Here is a 13,769-nt window from a genome sequence, read left to right as displayed (position 1 = left end):
CTTCACAGTCAAAACAGCCAATTCCCATACCGCTCCCTTCCTCCCGCTCCGTTCTTTTCCATCTCTCTTCTTCATCTGCGCGCGCGTGTGTGTGTGTGATTTTCCACTGGGCTCCAAACTACATCATCTCTGTTATTTTTTATAGAGTTCAGGGACAGGACACACACACACACACACACACACACACACACACACACACACACATTCACAAAGTATACCTTCTTTATTTCTTACCCACATTCACTCTGCCAGCCTCTCATCTACACACATTCACATCCATATTTCCAAACACAGAGAGAGGGGGGAGGGGGGAAATGGGACATGGCCACAACTGACATCTGGCCGCCCAGTTAATCAGGGCCACATAATCCTAAAGAGTTCTGGGTCGTACACACACACACACACACACACACACACACACACTGCTATTCCCATCTATCAAGTTCTTAATATGCCCGTCCACACAGAGAAAACTCTGCATCGTCCTCTGCAGGATTTGCGCAGCAGATATTTGAGTCAGGAGTAAACAAACACAATCTGTGGTCGAACAGGAGAGACGTCCCGTCCACATCTGCTCCTGTAAACACTGCTGTTTCTTATTTTTATTCACCTTTCTTTAAATGGGCCTACAGGCCAAAGCAATTAAACTGAACTCACATAAACACAAGGCCTTGAAGGATGCACTTATTCTAATGGAACAGTGTGTATGGCTGGGCTGAATTAGTGATGCTTTCAGTTTCATCAGGGTAGAAAAACAACTGTTGAATGGATTCAAAGTGAAGCAAACGTGTACGATCCACAGGAGATAAAAACAACATAATGTTTTGGTATTTCTTTGACTCTCCTCGAGTGCATCAAATAGACAAACATAAATAAAAGCTTAATGTTGAAGCAGAGTACCAGTGTCACCCAGTTTAATGATTTCTGTCCTGTTTTGGAGCAATCATTGACGAGCCCCTGAGACTAAATAAAGTACAGTGTAAGGCATTTTAAACATTTCCATCAAGGCTTGGCCTATAACTGCTCGTTTTTGTCTCAAAGGTCAGTTTTTCAATTTTGTAATTTGAATCTTTAAGAATTTAGAAAATGTCGAATTGAGCAGAGTTTAAAGTTTACAGCCAGTCCTTCTCTCCTACTGCACTTCTCTATAAACTATAAAGTAGCTAAAACACTGGTGCTCTAATGTCTGAGAGATGAAAACAAAACTTCTTCTCAAACATCTATGAACCATGTGACTGATGTTGCAATTTGTTAGAAAAATTCAAAAGCACAGGAAGAAAAATGCAACATTTGAGTGAGACTATGACTCAGAGAAAGGGGCAACTTATACAGTATCTGCTCCTCCTCTTCCTCCTCCTCCTCCTCTTCATCTTCCTTCCTCCTTGTGTTGTCTTACCCTCTTCTGACGACTCTCTGCGGCGGCCAGCTGGGCCGACATGCGTTCCTGCATCTTCCTGCAGTGAGCCATGACGGCCTCTAGGACAGAGATGGGGCTGGAGCCCAGGGGCCGCCGCTCTTTGTCTCCTCCAGGGACCCCACATTCAAAATCCCTCTGAAGAGCCAGGAAGGGATCTGTCAGGCTGTAGTGACCATATCGCTCCTGGAGAAACACCTCTTTTCTCTGAGCCTGGAGACAGAAGGAGAAAGGGACATCATGTTACTTAACTTGCTCAACACACTCACATATTTCCTTCAATACAGACTGAATCTTAGAAACAGAACCAACGGACTGCTGTTAATCAACTCTGTGAAATCCCGCCTCTTTTTTAAATGACATCACAGGTTTTGGAGGAAAAGAAAAATGCAATGACAAAACGACGGAGAGAATCCTCTCTCTCTCTGCTGCACTGTTGCCCACGACGACTAATTAAGACATTCAAACACTGCTGCAATTTTAAAGCCCCGGAAAAAAAAAATGTTTCAAGTCATCAATTATTCATGAGTGAATAAAAAAACATCCCCCAGTATTACTTATTAAAAGGAATATATTCATAGTTCATTTGATGTTGATGTCAAATGAGCGTTGATGGTCGATGTGGTCAATTAAGCTAAATTACGTCCTCACTGCATGTTCTGTGGACAGAAAAGGTTTTCCTGCTCACTGTTGGTATCACTATACACTCAGCTCGAAAGATTTGACAATACATGATATTGGGTTCAAGAGGACGAGACTATTTTTAAAAAAATAATGAAAAAATATTTTGGGCAATTATTCTTTATTTATTTATTTGTTTATTTTAATTTACAGAATTTCCAAAATTTCCAAAAATGTAAAACAATACATAATTACATTTCTTTACGTCCAGTTTAAATGAGTCTCAGAGCTCCCCAAAACATGTGTGTGAAGAGTCTTGTTGTAACTCTCGACTCTGATCCTTTATCTGATCATGTCTATAAGACCGGCTCTATTTCTCTGTTTCTGTCTGTAGCTTTAAATGTAAATGAGCTGTCTGACCACGCCCCTCCATTTCTCTACTCCACGTCCTCTATGAGAAGGCACGTTATCTATGAGACGGCAGATTCAGAGGGCAGAACACACACCAAGCTGTGGGAGAAGTTACTGCCCTTTGTGATGTCACAAAGGGAAAATCTCCAAACGGTCTGTTTGAGCACACATTTTCTGAAAAGTGGAGCAGACAACAGACAGACAGGATGGATTTTTCTCATAATAATGTTTGTCGACAGACTAGAGACACATGTTAGTGTTAGAAAAACATGGTGACGTGTATTTTGCGTAATATGTGACCTTTCAAAGTGCAGAGGGTATTTTATCGTCTGTGGTAATTACCAGTTAAACATCAGACCTCCTCCCAGTTAGCCACAGGTAAAATGTATCAGTGTCCATTACGACCTTTCAGCTGATATTTGGGCCTGCCATTTTTTTTTTGCTGCTTGTAGAAGAGACTGCAAAACAAGATGCAACACGAGTCAAGTGGGATTCATTACTCCAACAGAATTAGCCTGTAATTCTTTTTGGCAACCGACTGCATCAAATAACACGTTTTGCCACTGAGCAGCAGAGACATCAGTAAGAGCTGCAGACAGTTTTGTTACTGTCCAGCATGCTCTGGCTGTGGCTCAGAGTCAAGGTTTAGCATCAGCAGAATTTGTTATATAAATGTAGGCTTCTTGTATGACCCATAAACTGTCTATAGGAACTGGATATAACATGAGTGACATCACTGATCGGTGTGTGAACCTCAAGTCCCACATCACTGTCTTTGGTTATTTTGGAAGCTTTTAGTAACTGGATCAAGTTTTGAATCTGCATCACAACAGCCCTTTACTGATGGACTGGTGATAATGTTAGCTACTGCACACGTCTATGAGAAGGACACTCGGCCAGTCTCCTCAAAAAGAGAAAATAATTTACAAAATGAACACTGAATAACAGAACAATCTCACTAGTAATTAAGAAGCTAACCTTCATTCAAAAACGTTCACTTAAAAACTGACAGTGCTATTGTTGTTGTTGTTGATATTATGTGTGAGGCTACACAAAGCTGTAGCCGGCTTCACATACAAGCAGGAAGTCAAATTAATCAAATTAAATCGTTTGAACGTTGTCATGGAGACGATTTGAGGACGCTTCTTAAAGTCAAGCTTGGGTGTCTTCAAAGTGAGACTGAACGAGCTGAGAATGTTTTAGGTTTCCAACCACAGTTCTTGATCTGAGATGATGATCAGCGCCGTCGAGACTTTATCGGGCCCGATAACGATGTCGGATCAGATCGGTCCCATCTCTTTTAAACGTTTTTCACAGAGTTATCATGTTTATTAATCATGACCACAAAACAAACATGATTAAGATATTTGCATGAATCGAGCAGCTCATGAAGTCAAGCTAGCAAAAAGCCTCAGCACGCAGCCCAGGCCTCGCCCTCCTCCTGGAGTCCTGACTCGGTGCTTCAGGAGAACGTCTGGTCCATCACCCATAAAAACCCGAACAACCACCACTCGTCCCTGACCGCTGTGAGTCCGCCTGCTCCACTACACAAACCGCCCAGCACTTCACGAGGCTGCTCTCAGGTTACAAAGACTGATGGGAGATGGAGTCCTCTCACATAGTATCAGGAAAATGTTGAACTGTGTCATCACGGGTATCAATAATTTCAAAGAGGACGTCGACTGAGAACTGTGAGAGGACAGAAACGAGCTGTTGTGGGTAACTTCATTCTGAGGGTGAACTTGACAGACTGTCATGGCAGAGGCATTCTCGAGCTGCACAGCTGCAGCCGCTAATGTTCCTCATTCATCTTCAAGCGTTGACTTCCAGGAGAATGTAAACAGAGAGGCGTTCAGCGAGTGAAGCCCAAAGATGGCTCTCTCTCTCTCTGAATGAGCATCTGAACACAGGCTCGTGGTAACAACCACAAAACAAAGACAATGGCAGGAGTAAACTAACCAAAGTACGGACACAGTGTCTAATGCATGTATAATGTCGTCAGTCGTTTGTGCTATCAGCCACACTCCAACATTCAGGTTGTGTTTTTCTTTAAATGTAAAGATTGGTTTGTGTTTGGTACATGCGCGCCTCTGTTCAGTGTCTCCATGCTGTACGGTGGATACAGCCAACAACAATACTTTACAATACTTGCTTTGCAATTGAAGATTATCCATTCTCAATTCATGATTGCATCTTTTGTCGTTTGTTAAATAAAACACTGAATAAGCAGTGGTTAGTCCACATGTCAGTCTCTTTCCCTGATTTCCGTCTCTGTCCTATTTCTCCAACAAAGGCACAAAAAAGCCCTCCAAAAAATTGCAAAAACAATACTGAATAAGTTGATCAGTGTTTCCTAAAGCCTAAGATCATGTTGTAAAATGTCCTGTTCTGTCTGAAAGCCAAAGATATTCTGTTTAGAGCATCTTTTAATGAGGAAATTGGGGAGAGAGAGCGACATAAATGACATACGGGAAAAAAGGGGCCACAGGTCAGATTAGAATTGGACCTCCGGCGTAGAGGACCTTTGTCTCTGCACATGAGGCGCAGCTTCCATCGAGTCAATAAATTGTAATAGATTATTAACAAGTCCTCAGTTCTCAAGCCAACAATTAAATAGAGAACATCAAACCGTTATCGGCGTTTACTGGATTCAAATTCAGTCACCGCAGGTTCATTGGTAAAAAGGTCAAACACGGAACCTGCATTGTTCCCACCACAACATCATCGTCACGTCCTCACGTGCTCAGAGTGTAACATGTTATACAAGATGGTGTGGATATCTGAACTAGCATAATGTTGCCCTGAGGTCCAGTGTTATCCAAAGTGCTGCTAGGAGAAGAAGCTGTCATCAGTTTGGGTCCACTTCTGTAATACTAGCTCTGTCAAACTTGTCCTTAATCAACAGGACCACGACCAGATGACCACATACAGAAATCCAACACTCAGATGAACACCACCTCCTGTAAACCCACTTGGCTTTAGCACGGCAGCTGCAAAGAGAGTGAACCCATCGGAGCAGAAGTGCTGCTGACGGATAAATGAGAGCGAAGCATGCAGAGAGAAAGTGAAGGAATTGTGAGAGGGTTATTAGGATCATAGCTGAGACAGAAATATAATGTTCACTTTATCTCTTACAGTGTCAACTACAGGGATGGATGAAAGTGTTTAAAATGTGAATTCAAAGAGTTCTGTGAGTCATATCCAGGAGGCTGGTGGTGAGGGAGGAAAACTGAATAAATGAAATGTGGAGGCGAGAAAAAAGACAAAAGAGCCGCAGTGTGAAAGACTCAAGAACAGACAGCAGGGACAGAGAGGAACAAAGGACGGGACGCTGTGTGAAGATGCCTTTCCAAAGAAGGAGATGCAGTTTGGAGAGTCCGACAATAAACACACACACACACACACACACACACACACACACACACACACACACACTCAGAACAGACAAGATCGATGGTGAATCCTGAGGAGGACTTAGGCAGCTCTGATGCAAATGGGGCGGGCCAGTAAAACACACAGCTTAGGAAAAGTGTGTGTGTGTGTTTGTGTGTGTTTGTGTGTGTTTGAAGAAGACAGAATAAAATTGATACAAAAGATGTTGCAGAGAAAAAAAAACAGGTTGTGTTAAAGAGTGAAAATGAGGATTTACAGTCCTGTATCCTGTAAAGTTTTTGAGTTGTGTAAAATGAAAAACTTTAAAACTTCATATTTAATATGAAAGAGCTCTAAAACTACATATCAAATGTTGAAACTGAGGAAACCAATGATTGGGCCTTTATTACGCAGGACAAATGAAGAGTGTAAATCTGGAGGACAGAGCTGCACAGAGCCGGATTTGAACCCGCTGCCACTGCAACGAGGACTATCACCTATGATGAGAGCAACACAACCACTGGGCGCCCCAAAAACTGCAAAATGATGTCACATGACACATTTCAAATCTGATGTCGACGCCACGTTGAACGAACACATGATCATTTCAATGTAGTTGTACAAATGTGTCATGACAATAAATCTATTCTATTTGAAATGTGACACGAGTGACCTTATTCACTGTCCCACACAAACGACAGCTTTGCAGCACGATGTGGATGTTGGTGGTCACACGTGATTCAGCTCGTTTATCGGGTCAACCCGGAGAATCGTGCCGCTGCGATGAAGGAGGTCAAGTATCTCCTGGAGGACGGGTCTGCTGTGCTCAGCTCTTCTTGCCTCTTGTTTATTACTTATGACTCACTTGTTTATTTTAGCCTTGGTTCAATCCATACGATTTTAACTTGGAAAAAAAACAATTACACGATAATCAAATTAATTCAGCTGATAAAACAACATTTAGATTTTTTAAAATAAGCATCACTAGTTCATCAGTGAATACTGGCTCCCTGCTCATGTCTCTAATTGATCTATTTCTTTATGTTCTTCATTCTTTTATTTTGCATCAGATCAACTGTCTCGCTTGATGAGTTAATGAAACGTTTCCGACTCATCACAGAGAGAGCGAGGCCTCGGCTCTGAAGCTGCAACATCCCGCAGCAGTGAAGGCATCGTCTGAGGGGAATCCTCTGCAAAGCTCCAGAGTAAATAATAGAGATTGTTGGGACATCGTCTTTAAACTGGCCTTTAACTCCCAGATGGTGGAGTAAATATTTACACAGAGTCACAGAGCATTAGATCCCTGCTGCTCTTCACTTCAACATGCAGTCCCTCTCTTCTCAGACTGAAGGTCTGGGGTTGTGAAAGGTTTGAAGAGAAAGAATGAGATGATGATATCGCCTCAGCTTTGGTTTGATTTTTTTCTTTCTTTTCATGTTTTTAAAGTTTACAGGATGTCCTACTTTCTCCGACTTTCTTCTCAGTGATCAGAACACGTTCATTGAATTATTTCGGATTTAATAAATTCAGGGTTTCCCCCGTGCAAAATAAACTCATGTGCCTTAATTCACTTTGAAGTGAAATGAACGACGTTGACGCTTTTATCTCTGCCTGAGTTTCATCTTTTTAATTATATTTTTAGGGCCATTTTTGCCTGGATAACATTGGACAGCTGAGAATAGATAAGACAATGTTGGGAGGAGAGATTGATGGGGAAGACGTGCAGCAGAGGGCCGAGGTCGTTTTGACCCCAGGAAGTTTTTGACAGAGACTACTACAGCCTACAGAGCGTGCAACATAACCATGAGGCTAAAAAAAAACCCCAGCATCACAGTGTTCAAATAAAACCATCAATGTTTTAACGTGATGATATGCACCATTCCCTCGTCACATCATATTCACACACTACATGCTACGTTTTGTGACAGCAAAGAAAATGATTCCTCGTACATGTCAGGTGATTTCACTTCCCCCTCGCTCAGCTCGGCTCTTCTCTCTCCCTCTTTCAGACTGCGGAAAGGTTAATCAATCCTTCCTGGTTGTGAGGTTCAGGGTCAAAGGTTAGCCTATTACAGTGTCTGCATAAAGGCTAACTCCTCTGAGAACTCATCAGCTGTCGAACACTCAGCTCCCCTGACGCTCTATTGATCCCGTGCACACATTGGCTGTCATTAGAGGAGAGTTAGAGTAAACAGTGGATCTGATCTTTTGCATGCTGTAGGATCATACCGATACTCTTATAACAAGAACTTCAATATCCTTGCTGTAAATGTCAATATCTGAAGTATTATCCATCTGTGATACTAACATGATATATGATGTGATCCGGGGCGCCGGTGGACGAGCTGTTAGTTCGTGTCCCATGTATAGCGGCTGTTCTCCTTTAAACGGGCGGCCAGGTTCAAATCCGACCTCACCCTTGGTTGTAATGCTTCCTCCCGCGCTGCATGTACTTCTTTCCTCGCCTTCTAAACGTTTGACCAAATCACTTTACGTATGACTGTGAAGCGGCTCTATTTGCAAAATCACCCAAACGAAAATCTTAATTTGTACCACAGCGGCTCTGATCAACCCATCCCATGGTGTACACACGATCGTTCAGTTCAAACCTGGACGATGTCATGTGACTTCAAAGTCATGGGAGGTGAGGGTTTGCCTCGTCTGTTCTTGATTTGAGCTGCAGTTTGACGCAAGACACAAATTAAGGATCGGTTTCTGTTTATTCCGTGAAGTCGAGAGGCAGCGGGGGAATTCAAGCGATACATTTCTGTATTTCAGAGTGTAAACAGCGGGGCATCTGAGGACACTTCATCAGGTTAAAGTAAGATGTTTATCTTCTACTTAGGATGGGGGGGTACTGTATTTACAAGAGCAGCATTAATACTGTAGTAATACTAGATTATTTACAAGTCGAGCAGTGGTGCAGGGCTCAAAGTGAGACCTCAGTATTATTAGCATCAACCTTTACAGACATGCTGTACACAGTGGGTGAGAGGGTTCAGGGAACACAGCCAGAGAGAGAGAGTGCATGTGTGTGTGTGTGTGTGTGTGTGTGTGAGGAGGAGACATGACAAACGCTGCGAGGAAGAATGAAAATCAGAAATATAAATCAGAGAAACCAACGACAGCTGGACAATCAAAATGTTTGAACTTTTCAAAGCCACGTTTGAAAACTACACCCGATATTCCCTTATTTTAATAATTGACAGTATCATAAAGTACCCGAGCTTGAGAAACTGCATGTTTCATAGGACCAGTGTGTAGGAGATGAATGGCTGCGTCAAGAAAATGCCAAGAAAAAAAACAAGAAATGATCTGATTACTGTTGCCTGTGACTTCTATGTGTGTTGTTGTTGAAGAAGAATGAATAATATAATTAGATTTTCTTATAGTCATATCAAAGTTGAAAATTCTGGCACCATGACAACCTGACTAAAGAGCAGCATGGATTCAAGCGTCTCATTTCTGCTTCATTCACGACTGTGTGCATGTGGACTGCCGGTCCAGCTCTGACACAGAAGAAGCTGTTCATGTCCGGGGAAAAGAAACAAGTCAACATAAGAAAGATGTGCCCGAGGGGGCTTGATTCAAGTATCTGATGCTCCAGACACCCAGAATCCAACTGAAGAGGGTCTGACAACAAGCTGATCAGCTGACATCAGACGAGGCAGACTCTCTCCTCTCAGAATTGTTGAGCTGATCGAGAAAAAAATACCATTATGTATCATTTTTTATTCAGTATTATTGACAACGTTACTTGTCCTACGAGTTCAAACTAGAGACTGATTAATCGGCCAGCCAATAATATTGGCAAATTAGATCTAAGAACGATATCAGCTGATATATCGGTATCAGATTTGATCTCTTCTGCTATTGATATCAGTATCGGCCCCAAAAAACAAATATCGGTCAGGCCCCAACAGATTCATGAAAGGTGAGTCAATACTCAATATATTGTATAATAGTGTGGAAAGGTGCCATCTATAATAAATGTACCTCACACAATGTAAATAAAAAAAGAGCCTGGAGGAGAACAATCACAAGGTTAAAGATTCTGTCATCACTATAGTGGTGAGTGTGGCCTGTTTCCTGCTGCTGGGCTTTAATCAACACTTCCTGTCAGAGGCGGTGCTGCCGGTCATGCCTGCTCCACGCCTCGCCGAGAGGACAGTGGCGTCAATATATCGATGTTTTCCTCTGCGGGTTCTGGTTTCAGACACACACACACACACACACACACACACACACACACACACACACACACACACACACACACACACACACACACACACACACACACACACACACACACACACACACACACACACACACACACACACACACACACACACACACACACACACACACACACACACACACACACACACACACACACACACACACACACACACAGAGCCAGTTCACTGTGACGAGTGTGTCCACTGCATCCTGCTCAGGCCGACCTCGGCCTCACAGCCGGAGCAGCGCTTACATGTGTTATTATTTGTGATGTAACAGTGACAGTTTGCTCAGCTCTTGGCATTTTAACGTTTGCTCGAGTGCAATCATTTGAGGACTCGAGAGACTTTTAGACATGACACTTAATGATCTCAGCTTCTATAAGTGCAGAAAAAACTAAATATAAGTCCCACATGTTTAACTAGTTCAGTTTGTATCACAGGAAGTGAAATCAAGAAAACAAAAAAAATTCATAAAGACAAAATAAATCATTTGTGTGACAGTCTTAAACGTTTAATCAAACTAACATTTCTAAATATACGGTTTATTGATTTATTTTGTTTTCGCAATTTTCTGGCAATGTTCATTTTAATGAATAAAGTTGATTTAATTAGCATTTGAGATTGTGATTATATGGTGCGGTTATCTCAGTTAAATTTGACTCTTTAGATCACGCTGATAAAGGATTAGTAAGTCTGGTTTACGGGGACGGACATGAAGAGAAACACATCTCGGATGTTTCAAGTTTCTGAGCAGATAAAAAGCTCTGGAGGTTACTGAAGAGCTTCCTGCACTTAAAAATCTCTAGTACCAGAAAGTGCAATAATCTGCTTCGTCTAACAGAAAAAGGGAAGAATTCAACACATCCTGTTTGTATCCTGGTTCTTTCATATTGTGGCGAGCAGGAATCTTTGCCCATATTCAGGGTTTAAACATTTCAGGGCACAAAACGGGAGAAATGACACCTCGGAGCGTCAACTAGTCTGCTGCTTCTCAGCACGATAAGCGACCTGATTTATCATCCACGACTGAGGTGGCTCTTCATTGACTCCAATCGAGATTCGCTTTTCTAGGTCAGAGCGATGATGAGCAGAGAAACAGCATCCAGGAAGGAGCGAATTAGGATTGTGGATGTGTGTGTGTGTGTGTTTGTGTGTGTGTGTGTGTGTGTGTGTGTGTGTGTTTGTGTGTGGGGGGGGGGGTGTTGAACTTTTTGGATCCATTCCTGGCCCCTGGAGATATGGAAGCCTCTGAAATATGTGGGTCTATGAGTGTGTGTGTGTGTGTGTGTGTGTGTGTGTGTGTGTGTGTGTGTGTGTGTCAGCAGCGGGTGGGTGGTCCCTGGGGGGGGGGGGCACTGACCCTGAGGGTGATGGCAGCGATCTTGAAGCCCATCTGTCATTCACACACAAGCAGACCCACCAATTAAACCAATCTTTGCTTCAAAGCGCTTCCTCCCAAATGATCAGCCAATGAGCCGCGAGTCTGCAGTGACATTTAAACCCAATATTAGCAGAACATAAAACAAACCTGGACAAGTAATGGCTGACAGCTTGTACAGTAAAGAATGAAGCCAAAAGGTCACTAAACAACAATCACTCGAGCTTTCGGATGAAGAAACGTGTTTTTCACCATTAGACACAACAACGACCGGCACTGTGGAATGAAGTCATTACTGTATAACTACAGGTGTACAACTGACCAGTCATTTCAGTGCAAACAAGTGAGAGTGATGACATCATTGAGTCGTCCAACCTGCAAATCCGACAACCAAAGAAATGCCAAAAGGAATCAAAGATTATCCAAACTGAGATGTCACCGTGTCACGTTCGACATTTTTGGCACGTTTTGTGAACATTTGGCCAAAAAAAACAAAAAACAACACTATTTAAAGCAGTGCTTCCAGGCGTATGATCACGACCCACTTTTGGGTCCCGACCCACCAGTTGAGAAGCACGGATTTAAAGTGATGCCAAATGAACTCTTAGCAAATGTTAGGTAGGAAATGTTGATGTGAAGGCAACATTTACAATATTACTGTGACATCTTAAACACTCATCAATTCTCTGTTCTTATGAAATCCTTCCTTTCTTTGAATGATTTTCCAAACTGACACTGAAGCAACGTGGTTCACCATGTCAACATTCGAGTTCATTTTCTGAGAAGTAGAGCAAATGTTCACATGAGTATCAGTTAATATAATCACTAAATCTTATGAGACAATAGTTGATTGAACCCAGGATGGCAGGTTCAAGAACAGTCACTGCATTCAAGAGAGACAATGCCACTCATACACTGTTATATGAACATTTCCAACAACAACAAAAAAAAATCCTGTCGCTCGCCTACAGAGTCTGCATTCATTTGCAGATTTCTAGAGATTAGGTAATACGTGGGTGCAAAGCACTGCGAGTGTGTTTTTAAAGGCGAAGAATGCCTCTTGAACACATCACATCAATATCAATCAGTGTGCAGCATGACCATGGATTGTGGTTACGGTAACACTAAATCAGATCAATCCCAGCAGTGAGAAGGAGAGACAGAGTGTCTGACACTCACTGACCTGCCATCATGAGGGATTTCACTTTGCCACAGGGATCAATACATGAAAAAAAAAAAAGAGGATGTGATTTGACGAAGAGGATCCGGTAAGGACAGGGGAGGTGGAGCAGGTAGGGTGTAAATTAGATTCAGATAAAGGGGAGAACAGAGGAGGGAGAGGGAGGGACACAGGAGGAAAACACTGGAGAAAGATAGAGAGAGAGAGAGAGAGAGAGAGAGAGAGAAGGAATAGATGGGACGATGGATGTGTTCCACCCTTCAGTGTTATGCGACATGTTGACAGTTTAAAGTGTCACTGAGCTTGAATGGCATCAACATGATCTCCCAAAAAACTCCATCACAAACAAACAAGACGGAGCGGTGAAGGTCGCTCAATGTGCTGAAACTACAGGATGAATAAATACATAAAAAGCTGCTCCTGCACAAAGAGGCACACGCCCCTTTTCTTATATTTCCCTGCCCTTCGATTTAACAGGTTAAACAGGATGGAAAACTCTCCATCGGTGTGGTGTGCACAGAAGATCAGAGTAGAGTGAAGCACTGGCGGACAACACAGAACATTCTCAATAGCAGAGGAAAAGAGGCGTTGATGAAAGCACAACAATGAGCGTGAGCTCTCTGGAAACAGAAATGTGAAAAGCGAGTGTTCAGCTGCAGCACTCAACAGTACAGTGAGAGGCTTTTTTTAAAGAAACAAATACAAAGATTTCTTTGGAGTAAATGTACGTTTCTACAGGAATCCAGAAATTCAAAATGAGAAGCCAAAATATGCTTCTTTTTTTTTTTTGTTCTGACCACACACGATTGATTTTCCTTCACAATGGCGGTCCCTATGTACACACTCAAACCTCGCCGCCTGCTTGTGGTGTAACGCTCTGACCCACCACAGGAACTCTTTCCAAAATCCATCTTTCACTCTTCTCCCCCCCCCCCTCCATCTGTGTGGTTGGTTGATGCAGGGGAGAGGGGAGCGGGTTGGTTGTAGTGTGGCCCCCGGGTGCGTTGGTGCTTTGAGTGGAGACACAGAGCTGCTGACATCATGTGACATCAGCGAGGAGCACGGCCATTCTTATGTAATCAAGCCACCAACAGGACGGAAGAGTTAGCTCCGGGTGCTTGTAGCTGTGACGCAAAGAGCACGACCTTCAAA

The 13,769-nt window shown here is 42.7% G+C and overlaps 1 protein-coding gene across 1 annotated transcript in view; it reads right to left on the bottom strand.

The window, feature by feature from the left end:
- cttnbp2 (cortactin binding protein 2) overlaps positions 1-13,769 on the bottom strand; it is an 84,413-nt gene that overhangs the window by 39,735 nt on the left and 30,909 nt on the right. The window contains exon 3 of the mRNA XM_079345565.1: positions 1,397-1,627. Coding sequence (XP_079201691.1) covers positions 1,397-1,627 — 231 coding nt within the window. The remainder of the gene's footprint in view (positions 1-1,396; positions 1,628-13,769) is intronic.

The sequence above is a fragment of the Symphodus melops genome (assembly GCF_947650265.1).
Source record: "Symphodus melops genome assembly, chromosome: 6".
Classification (NCBI taxonomy): Eukaryota; Metazoa; Chordata; class Actinopteri; order Labriformes; family Labridae; genus Symphodus; species Symphodus melops.
The sequence above is the reverse complement of the archived record's forward strand: the minus strand, read 5'-3'. Positions and strand labels throughout refer to the sequence as shown.